General features: G+C 43.4%; 1 protein-coding gene across 1 annotated transcript in view; it reads left to right on the top strand.

Moving 5' to 3' along the window:
* LOC121873920 overlaps positions 1–25174 on the top strand; it is a 46915-nt gene that overhangs the window by 7546 nt on the left and 14195 nt on the right. The window contains exons 6-8 of the mRNA XM_042377799.1: positions 7551–8513; positions 12025–12372; positions 12496–12637. Of these exons, the coding sequence (XP_042233733.1) occupies positions 7551–8513; positions 12025–12372; positions 12496–12637 (1453 nt within the window). The remainder of the gene's footprint in view (positions 1–7550; positions 8514–12024; positions 12373–12495; positions 12638–25174) is intronic.

Raw genomic sequence — 25174 nt, 5'->3', positions numbered from 1 at the left:
AAAAAACTCCAAACAATCCTATCAGACACAGCCCGACCCCACACACGTAGAAAAGTCGTATTCCCTCCTATCATTTACAGCTATTCTTGATCCTTAGGTTCTCTTTCATTATGGCCCTTTTTTTCTCTGCATTTAACCTCCATCTCTTACACTACACAGAGGTTGAAGAGTCGTATCCCATCCCTTGTATTATAGCTAATTTTATCCTTATGCTCTCTCTCATTACAGCTTACTTTTCGTTGATCTCTAACTTTTCTAGGCTGTCCATTCTAACAAGGTAGGTAGGTATCTATTCTAACTAGGTTTGCCAAACTTACGATATTTCACACTGTGGCCTAGCAAAAGAGCAGCCTGGAGGATGGCGTTTCTGCTATCTCAATATAAAACAATGAAGTCTGTCTGTTTGTTTGTATGTCCGCACGAGAATCTTGGAAACTACTTTACCGATCTGTAGTGATGATGGATGGTGTTATATGTAGTGATGATCTATATCAATATAAAACAAAGAAGTCTGTATGTTTGTCTATGTGTCTGCACGAGAAACTCGGAAACTACTTTACCTATCTGTAGTGATGATGGATGGTGTTATATGTAGTGCTGTTGGATGGCTTTATATGTAGTGATGATGGATGATGTTATATGTAGTGATGACGGATGTTGTTATATCTAGTGATGATAGGTTGTGTTATATGTTGTGATGATGGATCGTTTTATATTTAGTGATCATGGATAATGTTATATATAGAATATGAATAGTATCCCTCTGTTGTCATTGGCAATGTGGATAAGAAATGTGAATACTGCGGTGCAAAGAAGTACAAAGGAGAATCTGCTGGACTCTGCTGCTCTCATGGGAAAGTACGACTGCCAAATTTGGAAAAACCACCACTACCATTGAAAACTCTCATGCTGGGAACAACACCAGAGTCAAAACACTTCTTGGAAAATATACGGAAGTACAATTCATGCTTCCAGATGACATCCTTTGGAGCTACCAGAGTAGTTCGTGAGCACGGATACATGCCTACCTTCAAAGTCCAGGGTCAAGTCTATCACAAAGCAGGATCCGTCTTATCACTGGAAGATGAGCAGGCAAAGTTCCTCCAAATCTACTTCATGGGAGATCATGAAAAGCAGACTACTATCAGGTGTGGCAACATTCAATGTATCAGACATGACATTGTCCTATCTATCCAAGAAATGCTGCATGAGCGCAACACGTATGTACAGTCATTTAAAAATGCACTGGAAAACATGCCTTCCAACGAGTACCTTGGCTTAGAGAAAGAGCCGCCCGGAGGGCAGTGAGTCCGCTAGTTTTGAATAAAGTTTGAAATGATTGCTTCCAGTAATTTGCCTACAATTGATATTAGATTGATTGGACGGTAGTTAGAGGATAGTGATCTATCTCCCTTTTTGAAAATTGGTATTACATTCGCTATCCTCCAGGATTCTGATACTACACCCGTTTTTAAGGACATGTTAAACAACTTTGCTAAGCTCTTCTTTACATCCCTTTAATACTCTGGCAAATATCTCATCAGGACCTGGTGACTTATTAGGCTTTAGTTTGTCTATTTGCTTTCAAACATCGTTACTAGTCACTACTATCTCGCTTAATTTATTTCCTTCACTATCTCTGCCTTGGGTACCATGTTTAAATTTTCGGTGGTGAAAACTGTTGAAAAATATTTATTCAGATTATTGTTATTTCTCCGTCGTTATCAGTTAGCTCGCCGGTGTCTGACTGTATTGGTCCAATCATTTCTCGTGTTTTAGAATCCCTTGGGGTTTGACTTCGCCTTCCTTGCTACCTTCAACTCATTATTCCTCTTTGCTTTTCTTATCTCGGTCTTAACCCTACCGGCCAATACCTTATGATAATCTCAGAGGTAAACTTCACCACAATTTATTCGCCTACCGTACCTATAGCCTTCCCTTGTCCAATATTGTTTTTTTTTAATACTTAGTTATCTATTTAGGGTCATTGTATGGTATGTTCTGCCTTTGTGCATTAAGTAACTCATTATTTAAATTGTTGTGGAACTCGTCAACCTCAGATCTCGTTTTCAGGTCATCCTCAACCGTCAGGTCTCCAGGTAAGGTGTGGTCGCCCTCTGTGGGTACATAGTGTGAGGTTATGTAATTCACCCCCAAGCGTGATACCCCCTTCTCTCAGCTACGTCTTCAAACTATCAAAGTTTGCCCCTCTGAAATCTGGGACTTTAAAGGAATTTTCCTTGCAGCTGCCCTGAAGTTGATATTGGAATCATATTTCTTTGCGATCGCTGTTAGCAACTTCGTTCCCTACCTCGACATAATTAATGAGGTTTTCTCTCTTTGACAGAACTAAATCGAGTATATTATTACCCCAGGTGGGTTCGGTTATATGTTGGCCTAGGAAACAGTGCTGGACTGTTTCAAGAAAATCCTCTGACTCTGAATTATCCGTAAGATCAATCCGTTCTATTTGGCTAAATTTGATGTCGCCTATTATACAGACTTTGGTATGTATGGAAGCCCTGCGCATTTCATCCCAAATAAGTCGCTCATTAACTCTATCAAGATTAGGATGTCTATATATTTCTCCTATGATTAATTTTTCCCTACTATCGATTAATTATATCCAAATTGTTTCTGTATTCCGCTCAGTTTTTATTTCCTTATTTATTTCACACTTAGATTATCCCTGACATAGATTGCTACTCCGCCTTTTTTCTTAATCTGCCTATCGGTATGGAATAATTTGTTACCTGCAATTTGGTATTCGACAGGTAACTCACGTGAGCCTAGGTTTATCCATGTTTCAGTGAATGCTATTATATCGATTTTTTCGGTACATACCATCGCCCCAATTTAATCCATTTTGTTCCTCATGCTTCTACTGTTTGCGTAGTAGACATTTAAGTTAGTCGTGTTCTGAGTCCTCTCTTTTTAGCGTATAGATATTAACTATCTGCCTAATTTAGCTGTGTCATCATTCCTAGCACTATTTCCCGTAACCTTTCACTTTGTTTACCCGCTCCCAATGCAGTCTCTTCCACCCCTGTGATCATATGTTCTCCTAGCTGTTTAAAGACTTCGACATCTTTTGAACTGCCCTCTCGAGAGAGTCAGCCAGGGTTGCCACCCCATCCCTAGACAGATGCACCCCATCCCTAACACAAAGGTCCCTTCTACCGTAAAAGTTGTCCCAGTTGTCAATGCATGGGAATGATATTGACTTGCAATATTTTTCAAGACGGCCGTTGACACCAAATGCCCTTGGCAACTATTCATTGCCAACTCTCCTTCTAGGTAGGACACCACATATGATAGGGATCCCTTCCTTCGACCTAATATGTTCTATAGCTGTCTTGAACTTATCAAGAAGCTCCTCACTCCTACACCAGCCAATATCATTGCATCCTGCACTGATGCAGATAATGGGTTTGTTCCCATTACCAGACAAGATATTGTCCATTCTGTCAACTATATCCCCCACCCCAGCTCCTGGCAAACACACTCTCATCCTATTTTTATTCTTACCACAAAAAGCTCTGTGCAGGTACTGTACCTGGGAATCGCTAACAATTTATGTTTTCTTAACTTTCTTGTCAGCCTTGTTCCTGACTATGCTAACGTCCAATTCATCTATCAAAGGACTGAAAGAGTTGGTACACTTAGCTGTTGTTGTCGTTGTTGTCGTATCCTTGGTGTGTTTTTTCACCTCCAGTTTGGTCGTCCCTCTCCTCACAACCTTCCATTCGCCTGAGTCTTCGTCAGACACGGGCTTTCCTTGTCTCGTTTCTTCCTTCATCCTCGCTACTACTTCCTCTAATTTCAAGGATAGCATCCTAACCAACCACTTGGATAATTTGTACGTAACAGAACCCACAGAACTCACGATAGGATGTTATGGAATTTGATAAAAAAAGAAGGTAAAGTGGGATTGATTTGAGAGAGCTGTTTGATGAGATTTGGGTTCTTTTTCAAAAACTCCTTCATTTTGGAGTTAGATAACTTATTATAATATTCCGGGGGATCTTTTCTAAGCTCACAATAAGTGCTTTCATCACTTAGTAATGAATTCATCTTATCATTATAGTCACTTTTATCCAAAATTACAATAGCATTTGAGTAATTAGCCTTGGTAATATGGATAATCTCATTATTTTTCAAAATTTTCAAGGCTTCTTTCAAACATTTTTGGAATGTTTGAAACCAATTTCTTACGTAAAACACTATGTATACAACCTTTAGCTATGGAAATATCCTCACTTGTAACATCTATCAACTTACTCTTTTCCAGGTTGATTATACCTTTAGCAATAGTAAGTGGATTGACTGTATGTGTGTGTATGTGTGTGTGTGTGTGTGTGTGTGTCGCGAAAAGAGAAAAGTAACGCGATAAATGTAAATATAATAAGTAGAATTAAGTAGAATATACATGAAAATGTTCTTTATTCAAAGTAATATTTTATTAAGTTATTTAAATGCTTACGCACTTAATATCTCAAGCTAGTTGACACAATAAGTGAATTTGAACGACTTTCTCGAGTTACTAATACGTCAGAAACTTTGTTTTCAGCGTGATGTGGAAAACAATCTATATCCTAAACTAAGATTTTATTATTTAACAAAAGTTATTAGAAAACTACATCATAGTAAATTACTTAATATAAAAAAGTTAGCTTTGTTGTTTAGGAGAAAACCATATAACGCCTAAGCCAACCAGTCATCCGAAGCTATGATAGAGTATAACATCACCTGCCTGGTGATCCAGGGATGCACATCTTTCATGACTAACATACAAAATCCTTTTATTAATTGTATTGGTAAAATTTTTAACTGTCTAATCAATACTTATTATTGTCTCCGGTGCTATAATCTGCAAGAACAATTTAGTTGGGTTGTTTGTTTTGGCCATAACATTTCTCGTAGTATAAAACATTCTTGCGGTATAACATATTGATTTAGGGTTACATTGAACACCATTCGCCATACAGTACAAGATTAGTGACACAGATAAATTTATAATACCTGCAGTAATTGTAATTTAAATTCGTAGACCTTTTGTTATTTACTTTTACCAGGGTATTCCATTGAATTAGTGCAGAAACTACTCTCGTTTTATAGTTATAAGGAAAGTGTATTTTATTCTCCAGAGAATTTGATAATGTGGCAGAGGTAAAACTATTTAGACCTATGGCAGAGTAGGGTCTCGTCTTTTTACCATGCGTATATTTTGGGGGTCGCAGTCGTTTTACTAATATGTTTTTTCAGGCATGAATAAATAAATGAGTGTTTTCTTGCTTCTTTGTGGTCATCAGTATATATATATATATATATATATATATATATATATATATATATATATATATATATATATATATATATATATATATATATATATATATATATATATATATATATACTATCGGAATCGCCGCTCTCTGGGCGGCTCTATCGCTAGGCCACGGTAGGACGCCACCCTCCGGGAGGCTCCACATTGTCTCACTGTAGTGCATTAAGGTAGACCACATTTTTGGTTTTGCCATTAGCAGCAAGTATGTACAGATTTTTGCCAGTTCCCACTCTGGAGCATCCAACATAGAACTGTCCACGAGAGAAGCAAGGAAACTCCAGGTTTAGGCCAACTATCTTTAGGGACTGTCCCTGGCTTTTGTAGATGGTCATGGCAAAGCTCACTTTAACCGGGAACTGAAGTCGCTTGAACTCAAATGGCAGGTCAGTGGTGATGAGAGGTATCCTTGATATAAAAACGTCCTCTCCTTTAGGTTTTCCTGTCAGTATTGTAGCTTCCAGTACATGTGGCATCATGTTCTTCACCACCAGTCTTGTGCCATTGCAGAGGATTGGTGGTTCAAGATTTCTTAAGAGCATTATAGGAGTTCCAATCTTGAGAGTTAGGTGGTGAGGAGGCATTCCAGCACGCTCCAAGGAATTAAGGAATTCTGCAGGGTACTGGACTGCTTGGTCCTGGTCGTTTACTGTATCAACAGATTTGAATAAGGTCTCACTGCCTGGAAACTATCTGAGTAGAGTCATGTTGATTTCAGCCACTGTTTCATTCTTTGGAGCCAGAATTGCGCGTTCACGCAGCGATTGTGATCCTTGTAGTGGTGGATAATGTTTGGGTAGACCATGTTAGTGAGCTCAGTTGAGGACTTTACAACATTTTCACATCCTTGAGGAATGATTATTTGTCCTTCTGAATCAACAGGGAAAGTTCCATTCCCAATCTGTAGTAGAAGGTTTGCTAACCGTCCAGCATCCTGATCTCCTTGCAGATGTACTCTCATGTTTGTGGATAGGGTGAGAGTCTGAACACTTCTCCAAAGGTATGATGCCTTGAGGCACGCATTCAGTTCATCAGCTGGAGTGCTTCGAGGAATGACAGGTAGGGTCTGGCGAAAGTCTCCAGCAATGACCATTGTAATGCCACCCATGAGCTGGTCATTTTCTCGTATGTCTTGCAAGGTCCTGTCCAATGCTTCAAACGCTAACTTGTGAGACATAGTGCATTCATCCCAGATTATGAGGCTGCATTTTTCAAAGAGTTTTGCCTTTGCCGATCCATTTTTGATGTTGCACACTGGATTCTCATTGTGAGCGAGATTGAGAAGCAGTTTAAAAGTTGAGTGTGCAGTACGTCCTCCTTCTACTATTGTTGCACCAATGCCTGAGGATGCCACAGCAAGAGCAATTTTCCCCTGATGACGTACTTTGGCCAACAGAAGGTTGATCAGGAATGTTTTTCCTGTCCCGCCAGGTGCAAGATCTGTTCATAAGCATTTGCTTGATGAGGCACCAGGTGAGGCTTATTTTCTTCAAGAAAATTCACCAGAACTTCAACAGAGTAGTCTCTGAGTAACTCCCTTTCTGCAACTACTGTTCAGTCCCCAAAACTTCTTCTTCCATCAATAGTTCATTAACGGTGTATGTAAGTTCCACTACATCGGTACAGCAAAGTATATTTTTTAGCATAAACTGATTTTATTTTATTGTCTAATCATCACAACATATAACACCATCCATCATCACTACATATATCACCACCCATCATCAATACATATAACACCACCCATCATCAGTACATATAACACCATCCATCTTCACTACAAGTAACACCACACATCATCACTACATATAACAACATCCATTATCACTACATATAACATCATTCAACATCACTACATTTAACACCGTCCATCATCACTATATATAACACCGTCCATCATTACTACAGATCTGTAAAGTAGTTTCCGAAATTCTCGTCCGGAGACACAAACAAACAAACACACATACATTGAAAAAGTGGATAAGATAAATCTTGATACAATCACACATGAAAAAGAAAACAATGGAGCACGTTAGCTTTTGCTTTATTCAAGATGTCTTGAATAAAGACAAAAGCTAAGGTGCTCCATTGGTTCCCTTTTCCTATTGTGATTTTATATATATATATATATATATATATATATATATATATATATATATATATATATATATATATATATATATATATATATATTTGTATATATCAGGTTCATATGGCGCTAATTCGTCGTCCTGGCGTCACAAGTGAACAGCTTCACAAAGTGAGGGGCGGCGGCCGCTTTCTGGTGGGACAGAACTATAACCCGGCAGCTGATCTTATGTTCATCGAGGCTATTCACGGTGATCTGGCTGACTTTAGGTTTTATGATGTTGCCTTATCGCTTGAAGACCTGAGAGACTTTGCATCTTGCAACGCAATGAATGATTTACTTTATCCTATTTATGAGTTTGAATTAAACATGACTCACTTAAAACCAAGTGGAGATATCGAGTTGTATCAAATGGGTTTAGAGGATATCTGCACTCAAGAACCTGATTTGGTGATGATAATACCCGAAAGAATTGACTTTGAGACGTCACTAGCAATGTGCAACTTTTTTACTGGAGACATCATTATTCCCACAAATCCTGAGGAAAACGTTGCTATATACGACAAGTATGAAGAATTTAACAACTACTGTGCAGATAGTTGGGGCACCTCATTTTGGCTTGGCGTAGTGGCAAATCATACAAATGGTGGGTGGACAAGAGTGCCAGAAAGAAAGCCCCTAATCTGGGCCGATTTCCTCCCTGGCTGGATGGTGCCCACTGAAGAACATAGCTGCTTGGCCTTTGTGGCCATCAACGTCAAATACAAGTGGGCTGCATCACCCTGCAACATCCTCCAATGCCCAATATGCAACTTCACATCAACTCCTAAACTTCATTTGCGTGGACTTTGCGACCTCTCAAAATTTGATCGCTTCTACTCTCCATATGATTACTACAACTTGAAACCAGTATTAGAAGGCTTCTTCTTGAGCAGAATGACTTGGAATAACCATACTTGGTTGATCAAGAGCCGCCTCGACAGGGCGGTGGAGGCCCGCATGAAATCCAACAAGCCAAATGACTACCCATTCGGCTTACATACATGGGACGTGAAGGGCGACGCGTGTGGTCAGGATCAGGTATGTTAATATTTTACTTGTGGAACATTATACGTTAATCTATCATTAGTATGAGGAATCATGATTTTTTTTTCTTCTTTATAATACCTAATTTTCCTCTTTCATTTTATCTAAAATACCCGCACATAGGAAAAGATAAATAGTGAAGCACATTTCAATAATATATCTGCTAACTCCCGATGAAAGATTTTTTGAATATTTATATAGAGCTAGTTTCATCCTAATAGTCCAAGAGCAAGATCCCCAAAGGGCCTTAGTTTTCGAGTAGGTTGGGTCAACAGGGTAACATCTGTCAGTATAGCTAAAACTAAGCTTTGGGGTGTGGAGATTTTGAAACCATGTGATGCATTGTCTCTAGAACTATGCGACTTGAGGTGATGATTATGGTATCAAACTATATGTTTTGGGATCAAGGACTCTGATAAAGATAAATTCAGATCAATTAGACAAATACTAACTCATTGAAGAGATTGAGGAGAAGATTATGCCACTGCTGGAAGAGTTCAGAGGACATGGGAAAAATATGTCACAAACATTCAAGTTCTGGGAAGACTTTCTTTTCAAGGTTTTACGCCCTGTGCAACTAGACAAGGATCATGGGGTATGCATGAATCAGCTGCAGTACGCCTCTTACCACTTTTAATCAACACTAATCGTTCCAAATACATAGATTTTTTTTTTTAGATTGCCCACGAGGGGGCTAGTTTATTGGGCACCCACTTACACCCTGTGCAAGCTGAAGCGCAGACGCGTTTACAGCGCCCAACAGGGAAGCATGCTAAGTTCCTGCTTGCCTTTATGTCTCACGAGTTTAGGGCGTAGAAGCAAATACATACTAGTATTTCTCTTAACAGCTACAAAGGTTACCACGTCAGATCCTTGAAGCCCTTTGAAGGGATCATTTCTTAAGCAAGCTTTCACAGAGGAAATTTAATTCTGTTTGCGTGGACTACACAATTGAGGCAACACAGAACAAAGCCCTTAAAGGAGTATGTGGAATAAATGGTCTGACTCTTAGAGGACCCACATTAATAAAATGTTTCTTAAGTAAACCAATAACAGAACAGTTCTCAGAACAAACTCGTTAGAATGTAAATGGGTGTGCAGAGAACGATGGGTCCTACCACCTTGGCGCCCAGGCAGCAAAACGTTGGGATGAAGATATCAACAGGATGAGCGAGATGTTTAATGGGTCGTACATTGACACCTTTGATATATCAAATCCGCCTACTGAAGTCGTGAACATTGCTAATGGTGCTGCTGTACCATGTGATATTCAAAAGTTTTACTGATTGCCGTGCAGACGGGTACCATTCTGGTTGAAAAGTTCAAAGATGAATGAATTGTATCTAAAGAAAGGTAGAAAGAAGAGCTCTTGTGACCTCGTTCAGTGTTAAAAAAAGGACTGACGTTAGAAGCTATAAAAGTAAATAATAAAAATTTATCCATTGAGGCTGAAATTATGTACCTGAGATTGTTGGCAGTGAACAGCAATAAAAAGTCCCTCTTCAACGTGTCCTTTCAAATGAAAATTCACCAATGGCCCTGAGTCTCTTTACGGAAGATGGCACTTGATCTCTGGTAAAAAAAATATGATTTTATGCACAAGCTTGAGGAACTCGTTCCAGGTGAGTTCAGCCATGTAAATGTATGTGATGCAGCTATCTTCCACATCAAATAATACCATCACATTTCGAGACATGGCCACACGTTTTCTGATGTACATTTCGCAGACACTTGGACACATGAGACCAACTGAAGAAACTGAGACTTATGTCATATTTGACAAGTATTTGGAATTTAGTGTCAAAAGGCATACCGGGAGGAAAGGTGGTGATGTGCAAAGTGGGATAGCGTACCACATCCAACCGGACGTTGCAATCTCACATAACTGGAAACGTTTTTTTAGCTACAGGTCAAAACAGGCCTAATTTAACAAAATATTACACAAAGTATATGGTGGCATGTTGGCTTAAAAACACGTTTTGTATGTCAGCGGTGGAAATGGTGACAAAGCTGTGATGATCACAAAGCAGGGCAGTGAAGAAATTGAGGCTTTTAAATCAAATCACTAGAATATGTGTAGATGCGAGATTTGCTGCTGAGAATGGAGCGAAGCATACTGTTGTAAGCAGTCCAGACACCGATGTGATGCTTTTACATCACCGTTATGCAATTCATGCCAGTGAAATATTTATCCTTATTGGAAGGGAAGGGAAGGACTAAAAATATGACGAGAAGCTGTCATACCAATGCACGAAGTCAGTGATCCGACATCCTTTGGATATGAGAAGACACTAGATGGAACGTCTGTGGTACCTAAGATGATGAGCCAGCCTCCAGTTGCACCAGAATTGTTGAATAACCTTGTATGTAAATGCTCTCCTAATCTTGTGGTCTACAGTGCAAGTGTCTTACCAATGAACAACCATGCACTGCATCATGTAATTATGAGGCATTGTGTGCGAGTGATCAAGTGGAGAAGATATTTCTGTGTAGATATCTTCTAACACAAGCTGCGTTTTGTGATAGCGACTCAGGCAGTGAATCAGAGGATTTATAAAGCTATGCTTATTTCTATGTATGTCTATAACATAGGAAGGCATACTTTTTGCCGTGCACTAGCTAAATTCTTGATTACATTCATTGATTTGCAGACCTCTACAAACAGATATTTATGAGTGAATGACTGATTATCTTTTGTGTGCCATTTTTCATTTACCATAGAATTACAATGATAAAGATTCTTTCAAACTTTCGCTAATAAGATAAAACACCAAATTTCGATTTAATTTTTTCCAAATTCATTATATTTAACAATATGCTTTTTTTTATGTTTGAAATTCTTTACAAATATGTTTTCTGCCATTATTTTCTTTGCTAACAAAATTTTAAATTACACAAAATGCTTATTTTTTTTTTCTCAGTGCAATATTGCCTGCATTTTTTCTCGCCATTTTTAATAAAAATAAAATAACGCTGCCTAAATGTCCTGGTTTCCTAAAGGGTTCTTGGAATACAGATGTTAAGCATAACTTATAATGAATGGGTAATTTATTATGTCCCATAGTTATAAGCTGCAAAATACTGGCATTGAAAAATCAGCAACATGACTCTGTCATTTCATTATTTTGTTCCATATACATAAGCATGGTTGGTCTAATAATATCTTTATCAGATTCCTTAACTCCGAGAACCGACTTATCACTTTACGTCTCATACTTCCAGAGATGCTGACTTTCGACGGAAAGTCGGCCATTTTGGAAAATGACGCCGTAAGCAACTCCAACGCATTTTTTAAAATGGCATTATATGGTTTTATGATCTCCACACCCGAAAGCTTAGTTTTAGCTATACAGAAAAATGCTACCCTGTTGACTTGGGTACTCTCCCCCCCCCCCCACCTCCCCGTCTTTTTCTGACCTCTGCTCCTGGACGATAAGTAGGTTGACATTAATATGCCACTGCATTATGAAGTGTGACGGTCTGACCCTAAATTTATCGCATACAGGTACAGTTGCTGCTAACATCATGTGGCATTACTGACTTCACATGCAGTGACGGGTCATGCATCAAGAAGATCAAACGCTGTGACCAAGAGGTTGACTGTCCAGATAACACGGACGAACTTAACTGTGATGTCATCAATATACCTGAGGGATATTCAGCACAACTTGCCCCACCGGCGATAGACTCCTCTCAGTTATCTCTACACATAAGTCTCGACATCACCTCAATCAGAGAATTTGACATCTTAGGTTTCGTGGTGGCAGTTGACATCACTCAAAGCATCAAGTGGAGAGACGCGAGGCTTGTCCTGAGGAACCTCCGTCAAGGAAACTTTCCCAACGAAGCAAAAGTTTGAACGCTAAAGTTGCTTTACATCTTGTTTATTCCTTTTTTCTCCTACAATAATCTGTGATATTTAAGGTTATATGATTTTGTACTTAATATATTAAGGGAAGTTTGGTGTGCATTCTAGAGCTTTGATAAACTGTGGCTGCCGGACATTCTGGTGAAAGATGGGACCTACAGCCCTACCGACCTGCAGATGAGACGAGTGAGGCTGTTAGTGCGCCGAGACGCGGATCCTCTACCAGATGATGATTATAACATTTCAGAAGGTCCGGCAAGTGTTTTGTGGATTTCTAAAATATTGGTTTGTTTTATCTTGGTTTGCAGTCATTTCTCGAGAAGTTGAGTTTGATCATTGTAACTGTATTATGAACATCAATTCTTTCTGCATTCATGCGTTTCAAAAAGTGTCATACCAATTTGTAACACAGATAGGATGCTGGTGATACTGACACTGTGGTAAACAAGATAATGATTTAGGAATACCGGATATGAAGAAGCTGGCAGGTAAGGATAATGAAATCATGAAGACAATGTTTAAGAAGAGGTAGAGTATTGGTGGTGGTGAATGAAGGTCAAATTGTCCTAAAAAATTTTATGGTGCAGGACCCCCTCCCGCCACCCCATATACAGTATATATATATATATATATATATATATATATATATATATATATATATATATATATATATATATATAATCAACACCTCACCCCACCAGGATTCGAACTCACGATTTTATAATTGAGACCGGGGAACGCTACCTCTGGGCCACCAGGACACTAAAAGCAGTCCTAGACTCTGTTATATTTCACACAAAGCCTGTTCAACGAGCTTGGGCTAATGAAATATATATGGATCCTCGTGTTTCGAAGCCGGATTTGGTAAAACGTTGCTCTGATCACCTAAGTGGCACGGGTGGTCCCCATTTGAGGTTCACGGCGCCATAAGCTCGTTGAACAGGCTTTGTGTGAAATATAACAGAGTCTAGGACTGCTTTTAGTTTCCTGGTGGCCCAGAGGTAGCGTTCCCCAGTCACAATTATAAGATCGTGGGTTCGAATCCTTGCGGGGTGAGGTGTTGGTTACATGTAGAAATCTGCGTGCTTTATTAAAAAAAAAAAAAAAAAAAAAAAATATATATATATATATATATATATATATATATATATATATATATATATATATATATATATATATATATATATATATATATATATATATATATATATATATATATATATATATATATATATATATATGTGTGTGTGTGTGTGTAAACGTCTTGGTTAAGGACATTCAGGAGACGGGCAAGTCGAAGGGAATGATTGAAACTTGCCTTTTGTCGCTTTCAATATTTATTGATGTGGTCAAAACCTGCAGAGAACAAGGCGTTCATTAATATTACATGGTGATCTATCTGATACATAATTAGTTAGTCTAAGATTGATTTCTTCTTAATTACAATTGATTATTAAGCATAGTGACATGACACATAGTTCATAACTCTATTATCTTAGTTACACTTCATTCCGCATTGTCTTATTTCTCCAGATAAGGCAGAAACGAGTAGGCATAATTAGTCCACAATATTTCAGTACTGAGAGGTATGTCATCACATTGGCTGTACTTACAAGTGCGGGTCAATGCCAACCAGTATGGAGTTCCAAGTGTGGCTGCATAGTCCTCACAGCAGTGGCTGCATGGACCTCACAGCATCAATTGAGAAGGCGATCTGCCTCATGGAGGCCAGGCGGCCACGCCACACTTTAAACCATACACTCAGTAGAATCTGGGCATCTTGTTTGTGCAGGTCGCGTGGTGGGGGGGGCGCACGTGGTCCCAGGCTGATAGATTGAATGTTTGTTCGGGTAAGGCAACGCCAGCACTGTAGTTGAAGCCAGCGGCGATAACACTCCCGGCGTTGGGCAATCGCCCAAGATTTACGGTGTGGCGTGTTCACGAAGGCATACACGGTCACTAGCCTTCGGAACTCCCAAGATACGGTTTGCACACGCACCTGGCGCACCAGATCGTCAGCTCCTGGGACCACTGCCGTGACCCTGCCCAATGGCCATGTGTTGCGAGGAAGATTTTCTCAGTGATGAGGACAAGGTTGCCTTCCAGGAGATTCTGGGTTGGTTCTATGTACCTCTGTCTTTTGCGGCGTAGTGGAAGGTACTCCCTCACCCAGCGTTTCCAGAAGCGGTCTGCTAGGAACTGCACGTGCCACCACCGTCGTTAATATGATTTTACAGATTACAGATTGCCCACGAGGGGGCTAGTTTATTGGGCACCCCTTTACATCCTGTGCAAGGTGAAGCGCAGAAGCGTTTACAATGTCCATCTGGGAAGCATGCGGAGTTCATGCTTACCTTTATGACTCATGCATTAAGGGCGTAAAAGGACTGAAGGGTCATGGGTTTTGTCAGCAAGTTACATAAAGTGACAGAATGATGAGTGTGTGGGGGGAAAATTCCACGTACAATTTATCTGTTTATGGCAAAGTGTGGCAGGTCCCTAATAATGTCAAGTGCCAGGCACGTCACTAGGAGGAGGGATATCTGGTCAGGGAGGGAAGAGGTGTTGGTAACGGCTAGGGACCTGTAGGTGGAGGTCATAGGGCAAATGAGGATGTGGTGAAAGAGGGTGTGAGAGTCGGTTGACCACAAAGTTTACAAACAGTGCGGCCAGGCTCAGGGATGCCAATGTACTAGGTGTGGCGAAGTACAGTGGGGGTGGAGGTGATATGGTGTGGTGGGGCAGGTACAGTAGGGGTGGGGGGAGGCACATTGGCATTGATAACATTGAGGACATACCTTTTAGTGTAATTGTGATGGTGTGTTCGTCGACATGTCGGTGGGGTACAGGTAGCCGGGGGTGGTGTCCTCAGGTCCAGGTAGCCTTGGTGGACACAGCTCAGACACAGGAGCGGGCGCGGCTTGCGGTGGGTGGAGGACAGGTTGAGGCACCAAGTGTCGTGAAGATGGGGCAGGACTTCGTTCGGGGGCAGCAGGACAAACCAGGGCAGGCCCGGTAGGCACTACACCAGTAGTGAAGGCCGCCGGCGGTGGAGTAGGCCGTGATCAGGGGGGGCTCACAGGGGGACTACCAGCTTGTGGCAAACCAGAAGAGAGGAGTGAGTCCTTCAGAAGTCATCCTCCCAGGTACAGGTCAGCATGTGGGCCACCGTGGAGGACGTAGGCTGGTGTAAGCGCTTCTATGTCTCTCACGTCGCTCGAGGCAGGTGTGATGGGTCGACTATTTATGATCGCTTCCACTTCACAAAATAGCCTCTGCAGTCGATATTCATCCAGGACTTGGGTCCCCACAATTGCTCTAAGAACCTTTATGACTTCGGATTTGCCGTTCCCAGACTCCTCCCATGTGTGAAGCCGCTGGAGGGTAGAATACCCATTCTATATCTTTCTTCTGAAAGTGTCTTCTAGTTATCTTATGTCGCTCGAGGCAGGTGTGATGGTTCGACTAATTATTATTGTTTCCACTTCACACTGCAGTCGGTATTCATTCAGGAATTGTGTCCCCAGAACTGTTCTGAGACCTTCTAACTGTTCAAATTTGCCATTCCCAAACTCCAAACGTCGTGCTGCTTCCCTTTCTTCCCCATTTGTGAAATAAGCCTCCAGCATTTCAGTCACAGTTCGTCGCACTTCTGCCATCATGTTGAACCTGGGATTTTGGTCAGGTGCTGAGCATTGAGGCTCAGGCAGAGGGTGGCCCCCTTCAGCATCGGTTGCCGTAAAGTCGTGGTCGTTCAGCTCTGGAGGGACAACCTCTACCTCTGGGTCTCGGTCACCTTCGCCCATGTTCATCCTTTCCTTTCGTTGCTCTAGATCTATTTCCACAACCTCTTGTCCTTTTATTGATGTTAATTTACAACTCCGGTTAGGTCTCAACGTTTGTTCGATGAACCACTGCTCACCGCCTGTATTTGGTGGCGCAGCTCGCTGCTTGTATTTATGTTTGATAATAGTAGGTCACTGCTGGTTGCTTGTGGTGTTACAAGTAGTACTTCACTGCTGGTTGCTTATGGTGTTACAAGTGGCATTTCACTGCCGATTGCTTACGGTGCTACAAGTGGCATTTCACTGTCGATTGCTTAAGGTGTTACAATTAAATTTAATCACGCTTACCGTGTACTTCATTGAGTTGGTTATATGTTACCTTAAAATCGGTGGCAATGAATCAATCTTCCTTTCCTTCGTAACCTCAGTAGCGGGCGGCAGTTCTGCCTGTACGAAAAGGAACACAACCTGTGATCCGCACTCACATGGCAGTGTCCCGACCAGTGCTGCTGTATTGTATGTTTTCCAATTTAAGGGTACAAGTACGCAATACCAGAGGAGGACATGAAATTCAGATATCATTTGATGATTTCCTTATTTTACGTAAGGTTTAGTAACATAATAATTCGTTGCTGATGCAGTAGAAAAGACGATGAGGTTGACAGGTCAACGGATATGGTCATTCTGGCACCATCGTGAAGTGAAAGCAGAAGGATTGTACACTGAATTAGTACTTCTGAGGTTTTCGTCAGGCAACCACTATGTAAGGCTCCTTATATCATCGGCAAGTATCGTCTCACATTTGGTCTAATTGTGTTTGTTATGATGAATTCGTCTATTTACTACCTTTGGATAAGTGTTCCATGAACCAGTTTGTGCCTTTTCATATATAGAAAACGGAAACCTGATCCAAGGTATGACCTTGGATCACGGTTATGTCAAACTGTAACAAATTAACTCCGATTAAATTGTCTATGTATTTAATCTCAAAGTACAATCTTCTTTCAGGATCACTGTTCACTAACATCTTTGGTGTTGCTTTTGAATTAAGAGGATCTGATTGATGTAGTCATCAGTCTGTCTTGGTAATTGGTGTATTTACTGTCGTTATTACACACTCGATAAACATAACTAATATCTTTTATGTGCATTACATGTATGTGCAAGTAAACTTATGTTCAACTAGCGGTTCTCTGCAATACCGCTATATTTGGTGTAATCCTATGCATACCATTTCCAAGAAAATTGGCTATCGAAGGACGTTTTAGCTCTTGACTAGCTTGAGTACCAGGAACTCCGACGAAGGCATATCGTCAGGTTTGCCAATAATACTTAAGTGCCGAGACATCATCGTTGAAACGCCACCGCACCTCAAGACAGCATGCGGGTAAGGAAGAACTCCTCAAAGCTAGCACCTCTGCTCCGGGTGGCACGTTTGCTCATTTTTATATTTTTTTTTTTATTGGGCATCCCCCTACATCCTTGTGTAAGGTGACGCGCAGAAGCGTTTACAGCGCCCAACAGGGAAGCATGCTAAGTTCATGCATGCCTTCATGTCTCATGAGTTAAGGGCGTAGAAGCCTGAAGAGTCAATGGTTTTATGTCTAAGCAAGTTATTGGAAGCTCCAACAACTTGTCCCTGAATACGAATTCGCAACTTTCGATTTACAGCAGGTACCTACATTGCTGCTAGGTGAACAGGGACCAAAGGAGGCTGGGAAGTGTGTCCGAACAACTTTCCACCGGCCCGGGAATCGAACCTGTGACATCTCGCTTGCGAGGCAAGAGCGGTACCGCTCTACCACCGGCGCCCAACAGTTTGCTCATTGTGGTCAGCCTGGCGGCGGTGCCTTTGATCAACCTGACACGTCTTCACCCTGCCGGAGCCATACTGAGCGCCGCGGCGAAGGCAACTGTCCTATTCGAAGCGTTTTTGGCAGAACATGATGCCATTTAGGTGACTTAGTGTTTGTTTCCTCTTGTATTTTAGCCCAAATGTAATGGCACTGCTCAATAAGTGGTCATGATTAATGTGTCCCAAGTAAGGGTGGCAGAAACCTTACTCGCTTAGCAACATGTGATCTCACAATCTTCAGTTGCAAGTATAGTCTAATAAATTTAATATTCCTTAAGCTTATGTGACCACCTTGTCGACCTCAATAAGCGAATGTTCCCGATTCCAAGACAGCCGCTCAAACGGCAACGAAGCGGACCAGGTGCAAGGTCGTCGTGCAAGCCTTAGGGGAATGTACAACTCAAAACTTGGTTAGGAAACTACAAATGATTTTAGTGTAATTATTGACGTGCAATGATAGTGAAGTATTTTGATCCGGAGAGATATTGACAAAATTGAGATGCTGGATTTGATTAACATATTTGAAGGTAATCAGGGTTCTACTGTTGAAAATATAACATGCTGTTACAGTGCCTCACTACACATGATATACCATTGAACAACTTCATTGGGTCTGCTGCAGATGAGGCATCAAACATTATGGGCGATTATAACTGTGTAACTAGCATTGCACATAGTATGCTTCTCTGTGCCAGCGAAGCAGCAAAGTCCTTGCCACGTACTCGTGTTGAGAAATGCGTATATTTTCCTTTCCCATAGTGCCAAAAGGATATGTGAGTTTAGAAATTCCAGGGTTTGTCAACTCAAAACCACACACATATTTCATGCTTGTGCCACGAGGTGATTGTCACTCCATGAAGCTGTTGCAAGAATACTCCAACAGTGGCAACCCCCTAAAACTGTATTTCCATACCAGGGTAATCGAGGAGAGACGTATGTTCTGCTACTTTAATTTTGAATTACATATTGCCACAACTCAACACAATAAATTAGATTTTCCAGAGTAAAGCCCTACTTTACATTTAATCCATAAAGCATATTGTATGTATATTATGTATGCTGTAAGTATATTATGTATGTGCTCCATTTATATACATTATTTATTCAGCCTAGCTGGCAGCGTGTGGCAATGTATTTACCATGTCCCACATGCTTAATTAATGTGCCTGGCGACATATGGAAGCTGCTAATGTATCACTTGCCACATGTCGCCTGAGAGGCCAGTTGACCCCCAGACAGAGTAGGGAGAGCCGTTTCGCTTGTGTATCTCTGTTTGTCCAGTAAATAGAACCTACGAAAACTCTACAGGTGTTTGTGTTCGCTCCTGTAGATAGAACTTGATACCCAGAACACATGCATGGCACAGTGTGTTAATTAACTGGATCAACCGCTATCGACCGTCTCCTCCAAGAACTTGTTTGAATTTATAGCAACTTTGAGCAGTGTCAGTGACAGCAAGTTCCTGTGAAGTGTATAAGTGCATTGTGTGTGTAGTGCCATAAGTGTGTGACCTTGTTCTAAAGGATTCCCAAGGTGGAAGGCATGTTCAGGGCATTTGTGAGGAGTAGAGTTCAGTGCAGCCTCCTCCGGCCATACCTAGAGGGTAACTGACTGACTGTGAGCTGCTCGCCTCCACCCCCTCCCAGCGAGACACTGCCCAAGGTGCGCACACATACACAACCGCATGAACACATTGACTGCAGTCATTTCTTTATATATATTTTATATATGTAATCTACTTATCTGTGCATTTAGATATTTTTTTTTTTCTCAGATCTTGTTGATACGACGGGCTGACCGGTCAACACTGATTTAAAACATAGTACACAGATTAAGTAATTATGTCTCGTGCCTTACGCAGTCGTGGAGCCAACGCCTGGATGAGTCAGTCGGATGACAGCTCTGCAGAGTTAGATGACCAGGCTGAACAGGATGCTCCAGCTCCTCCCACCACATCGTGCAGCCTTTCACCTCGATCTTCAGCATTGTCTTCAGAGATAATTGCTTTAATGAAGTTTATGAGGGATGAAAGGCGTAAGGACGAAGCTAGAAGACGTGTGGAGGATGAAGAAAGAAGGCAAGCTGAGACAGAGAGACACCACCAACGGAGATTGGAAGACAGTGCACGGTTTGAAGCTTTGATATCTCGCCTCAATGTTAACCAAGCCCCTGGCTCTAACACTGCCTCGGTATCTACTGGTTCAGATACCTCATCAATGCTTTCTTCACGCCCCCCAGCCCCACCTAAAGCGGCTGCTCAAACACCACCTATCTTGAAGCCTGATATGAATTTCCAGACTTTTCGTGAATGGCGGCGACGGTGGACTGATTATGCTACAATGGTGGATCTCCAGAGCTTGTCACAGCCTAAACGACTTATTCAGCTGCGTATGAGCCTGCCTTTGGAAACTCAGCGTGTCTTGGAACATACGTTGCAGGTACCTCCGACCTCTTCGTTGTCTGTAGAGGAGGTACTGGATATTCTACAACGACACATCAAAAGGCAGCGGAATGAAGCTCTACGCAGGAGGGAATTGTTTAGCTATAGACAGATGGAGGGCGAGACTTTTGATGCCTTTTATGTACGACTCAAGAGAGCCTCGGAAGAGGTAGATATATGTCTAGGCCACCACCAGCAGTGCGAGGAGACCCAGTTGAAGCAGGTGATCCTGATGGGTGTTAAGGACGAGGAGCTTGTCCAACGCCTCACCTCCCTCGACTCTTCCTCTTCTCTTAAGGATGTGTTGACAATATGTCGCTCCTATGAGGCTGCCAGGTGTGCCACCTCTGCCATCCGAGCTCCCCCTACAGCTGTACGTGCTGTGACCCGCTACAAGAAGGACAAGAAGTCTACTCCACCGCCTTCGCCCACCACGCCCACTCCCGGCTCCTTTTGTAACAACTGTGGTAAGCAGCACGGAACACAGGTGTGTCCAGCTGCTGAGTCTACCTGCAAAAGTTGTGACCATAAGGGCCACTGGTCACTCACAGTACGGTGCCCAGCCAAACGCGTCCAGTGCAATGTGTGCGGTCGTCTGGGCCACTACGACAGGTGTTGCCCTTCTAATAAACTCAAGGGACAGCGTCGGCGGAAGCAGCAACGCTCTTCCACCAGTGAGGGCCGCCAACAGTCGTCTTCTCAGAAGCATGACGACCCTGGACAACGCTCGAGCCATATTAGGAAGGTGTACTGCCCCTCGGGTCCCAGGACCAAAGTTCCCCAGCACATCAGCGTCATCGTAACCTAAGGCAGTGTATCATCCCGTCTTCAGATGTTGCCCGACACCGGCGCTGATGCTACAGTCATCGGTCCCCAGCATTTGCAATGCTTGGGGCTCTCTCCAAGTGATCTAGGACCGTCCCCCAAGGATCTCCGCTTTATGGCAGATGGTTCACAGATGACCCCGGCCCTGGGTTCACTCCAAGCACAGGTCACCTTTGGCAACAGGTCGTGTCAAGCCTGGATTGATGTGCATAACGGTGTCCCGATTCCTTTGCTGTCCTACAGACATTGTCAAGAGTTGGCTATCATCTCCCAGGACTTCCTAAAACCTATTCTCGAGGTAAAACACGCCAACAGGGTGCACGAAGGGAGCAGCAACGACCCTGCTGTCGCCCTACCCTACCTCTTGCCAGTGACACCTCTTCTTCGGATGCTAGGACGTACTTCCTGAAGGAATTCAGCGACGTTCTGGTGACCAAGTCCGCTCTGGAATCCAAGCCTCTCAAGAAGATGGTAGGCCCCCCCATAAGGATCCACTTGAGGGACGACGCGAAGCCCTTCGCTATCTACAGCCCTCGACTGGTTCCCCTGGCCTTCCGCGAGGCGGTCAAAAACGAGCTGGACTCCATGGTCGCCCAAAAAATTATTGCACCAGCCGGCGATGACCCGTCTCCATGTTGTCACCCTATGGTAGTCGTCGCAAAACCCAAAGGTGGTGTTCGGATCACCACTGACCTCTCCAAGCTCAACAGCCAGGTGTCTCGTCCTGCGCACCCTTCTCCCACGCCCTTTGCAGCTATACGCAGTGTGAAACCGAAGGCACGCTTCTTCACGACGATGGACGCCCTGTGTGGATACTGGTAGATAGAGCTTGCCAAAGAAGACTTACAACTTTCATCACCCCGCATGGACTTACAGTTATTGCCGTGGCCCCATACGATTCGCCGCGACAGGAGATGCTTTCTGCCTTCGAGGTGATATGGCTCTACAATTTCTGGCAAACTGCATGAAAGTGGCTGACAACATACTCGTATAAGATGAGGATTACATGGATCACCTCTGCCGTATCTACGAGGTACTCAACAGGTGCCAGAAGCACGGCATCACCCTAAATGCCGACAAGTTTGCTCTGGCCAGCTCTTCAGTGGTTTTTGTGGGTACACCCTCTCAGGGAATGGTATTGCAGCTGACCCGGAGAAGGTCCGCGCCATCACGGATTTCCCCACCCCTGCTAACCTCACCGACTTGAGGTCCTTCATCGGTCTCGTCAACCAGTTAGCAGAGTTTTCGCCGGACTTGTCCGCAGCTGCCCAACCACTTCGCCTCCTGATGAGCCCAAGAGGACATTCCTGTGGACCCCCGACCACGACAAGGCCCTGTCTAATCCACCTGTACTCGCCACATTTGACCCAGCCTTGCTGACGGTTCTGCAGACAGATGCCTCACGCTTGTACGGCGTGGGATACGCCCTATTGCAGGATCATGGTGGAGGGCAGTTCCGGCTCATCCAGTGTGGCTCGCGTTTCCTCTCTGACACCGAGACTCGCTACGCCACTATTGAGTTGGAGCTGTTGGCTGTGGTTTGGGCGATGTCCAAGTGCAGGTTTTACCTCATAGGCCTGCAACACTTTCACCTAGTGACCGACCATCGCCCGCTTGTCCCGATCCTCAACCACTACACGCTGGACGCCGTTGAGAACCCTCGCCTCCAGCGCCTGAAAGAGAAGCTCTCGGCGTACATCTTCACAGCAGTGTGGCGTGCCGGTAAGGAGCTCTGCATCCCTGATGCCTTATCCCGCTCTCCTGTCAGCCGCCCTACTCCAGAAGACCATGTGCTCGACGCCGACTTCGCTCTTTCCGTCAGGACTGTGGTCACTCTCCACGCCGTCCAATCCCTTCGTTCGGACCTGTCACCCGATGACGACAAAGCAATGGAGGACCTTCGAATAGCGGCCCGAGATGACCCTTCCTACGTCCGACTCGTCGAGTGTGTGAGGAATGGATTCCCTAGCAACAGCTACGACATTCACAACACCCTGCCCCCGTATTGGAAACTCCGCGATGAACTCTACTGCGACGGGGACCTTGTTCTGTACGGAGCACTTGTAGTTGTCCCTGCTGCCTCACGTTCCCACGTCTTGGCTCGCCTTCACGACAGTCACCGTGGAGCTGAGTCCACCAAACGACGTGCACAACAGACTGTGTTCTGGCCCGGCATCTCCAATGTTGTCCGTGCGTGTGAGCCCTGCCAAGTATTACAACCCAGCCAGCAGCAGGAACCCTTCATGAGTGACGAAAACCCCACCCGCCCCTTTGAGTCTGTGTCGGCCGACTTTTTCTGTGTGTCAGGAAAGTCCTTCCTTATTATCGTCGACCATCTCTCTGGTTGGCCGTTTGTCATCAAGTGCGGTAATGACACGACGTCTGCCGCCACCATCAGCAAGTTTCGCCACTACTTCCGTGACGTGGGCGTTCCTATGCGCCTGCGAACCGACGGAGGGCCCCAGTTCACAAGCCGGGGCTTTGCTGTGTTCCTTGACCGATGGGGAGTCCGGCATGTGTTGTCATCGCCCTATTACCCGCAGTCCAACGGCCACGCTGAGGCTGCTGTCAAATCCCTGAAGCACCTCATCCTTAAGGTGGCCCCATCTGGGAATATTGACTGCGAGGCCTTCGACCGGGGTCTTCTTGAACTCCGCAACACACCTAACTACACCGGACGCTCTCCTGCCCAGGTCTTGTATGGACGCCCCCTTCGTTCGTGTGTCCCTGCTCACCCTCAATCCTTCCCCAAGGAGTGGCAGGCCAAGACAGAGGATTGTGATCGCCGAGCCGCCGAACGTGTTCATGATGTCGTCGCCCGCTACGACGACCTCGCCCGTCTTCTTCCACGTTGAGTGTTGGCACCCAAGTCCGTGTTCAGGACCCGACCTCCCTACATTGGGACAAAGTGGGCGTAGTCATGGGTCTCGGTAGGTCACGGGACTACCAGGTGCGGTTACCCAGTGGTCGTGTGTGGTGGAGGAACCGCTGTTTTCTCCGCCCAGTAACAACGCCTTCTGCTGACCCCGCCACCAGTGTTGAGTCCCATACCCTCCCCAGTGATCAAGTCCCTCGACGCTCAGAACGGATCCAAAAAAAAAGGTCCGTCCAAGACTTTGCTATGAGCATATAGGGGGTGGGGGGAGGGAGGTGTATGTATATAATATATGCTGTATGTATATTATGTATGTGCTTCATTTATATACATTATTTATTCAGCCTAGCAAGCAGCGTGTGGCAATGTATTTATCATGTCCCACATGCTTAATTAATGTGCCTAGCGACATATGGAAGCTGCTAATGTATCAATTGCCACATGTCGCCTGAGAGGCCAGTTGACCCCCAGACAGAGTAGGGAGAGCCGTTTCGCTTGTGTATCTCTGTTTGTCCAGTAAATAGAACCTACGAAAACTCTACAGGTGATTGTGGTCGCTCCTGGAGATAGAACATGGTACCCAGAACATATACACATATGTCAACTGCATCGGTTATTGCTAAACTCCCTTTGCCATTTTACATATTGTATCGAACTCCAAATGCATGGTATTGATCTAACAGATGATTCCCTACATGTTCCAGTCAATCAGATATATATTCGGGATCGCAATTACATGCCACCTTCCAAAGGCTAGAGAATTATAAGATGTGGTGCAGAGATTTCTAGTAATAGTGTGCAGGGAAATAAAGAATAGATTCGAACTAATTAATAAGTTGTGGAGACTGGCGGCATATTTACACCCCAAAAGAGTCAGTAATCTTATAAACATGTTATGAGAGTTTTAAATGAAGAGAGAGATGCAAAATATGAATGTTTTGGACATTTGCAATGGAAGTGTTGTCACTTCTGACGTCCAATGTTGATGCAGAGCGTCCTTTTCTAAG

Source organism: Homarus americanus, unplaced genomic scaffold (genome assembly GCF_018991925.1).
Source record: "Homarus americanus isolate GMGI-L3 unplaced genomic scaffold, GMGI_Hamer_2.0 scaffold25827, whole genome shotgun sequence".
NCBI classification, from domain to species: domain Eukaryota; kingdom Metazoa; phylum Arthropoda; class Malacostraca; order Decapoda; family Nephropidae; genus Homarus; species Homarus americanus.
The sequence above is the reverse complement of the archived record's forward strand: the minus strand, read 5'-3'. Positions and strand labels throughout refer to the sequence as shown.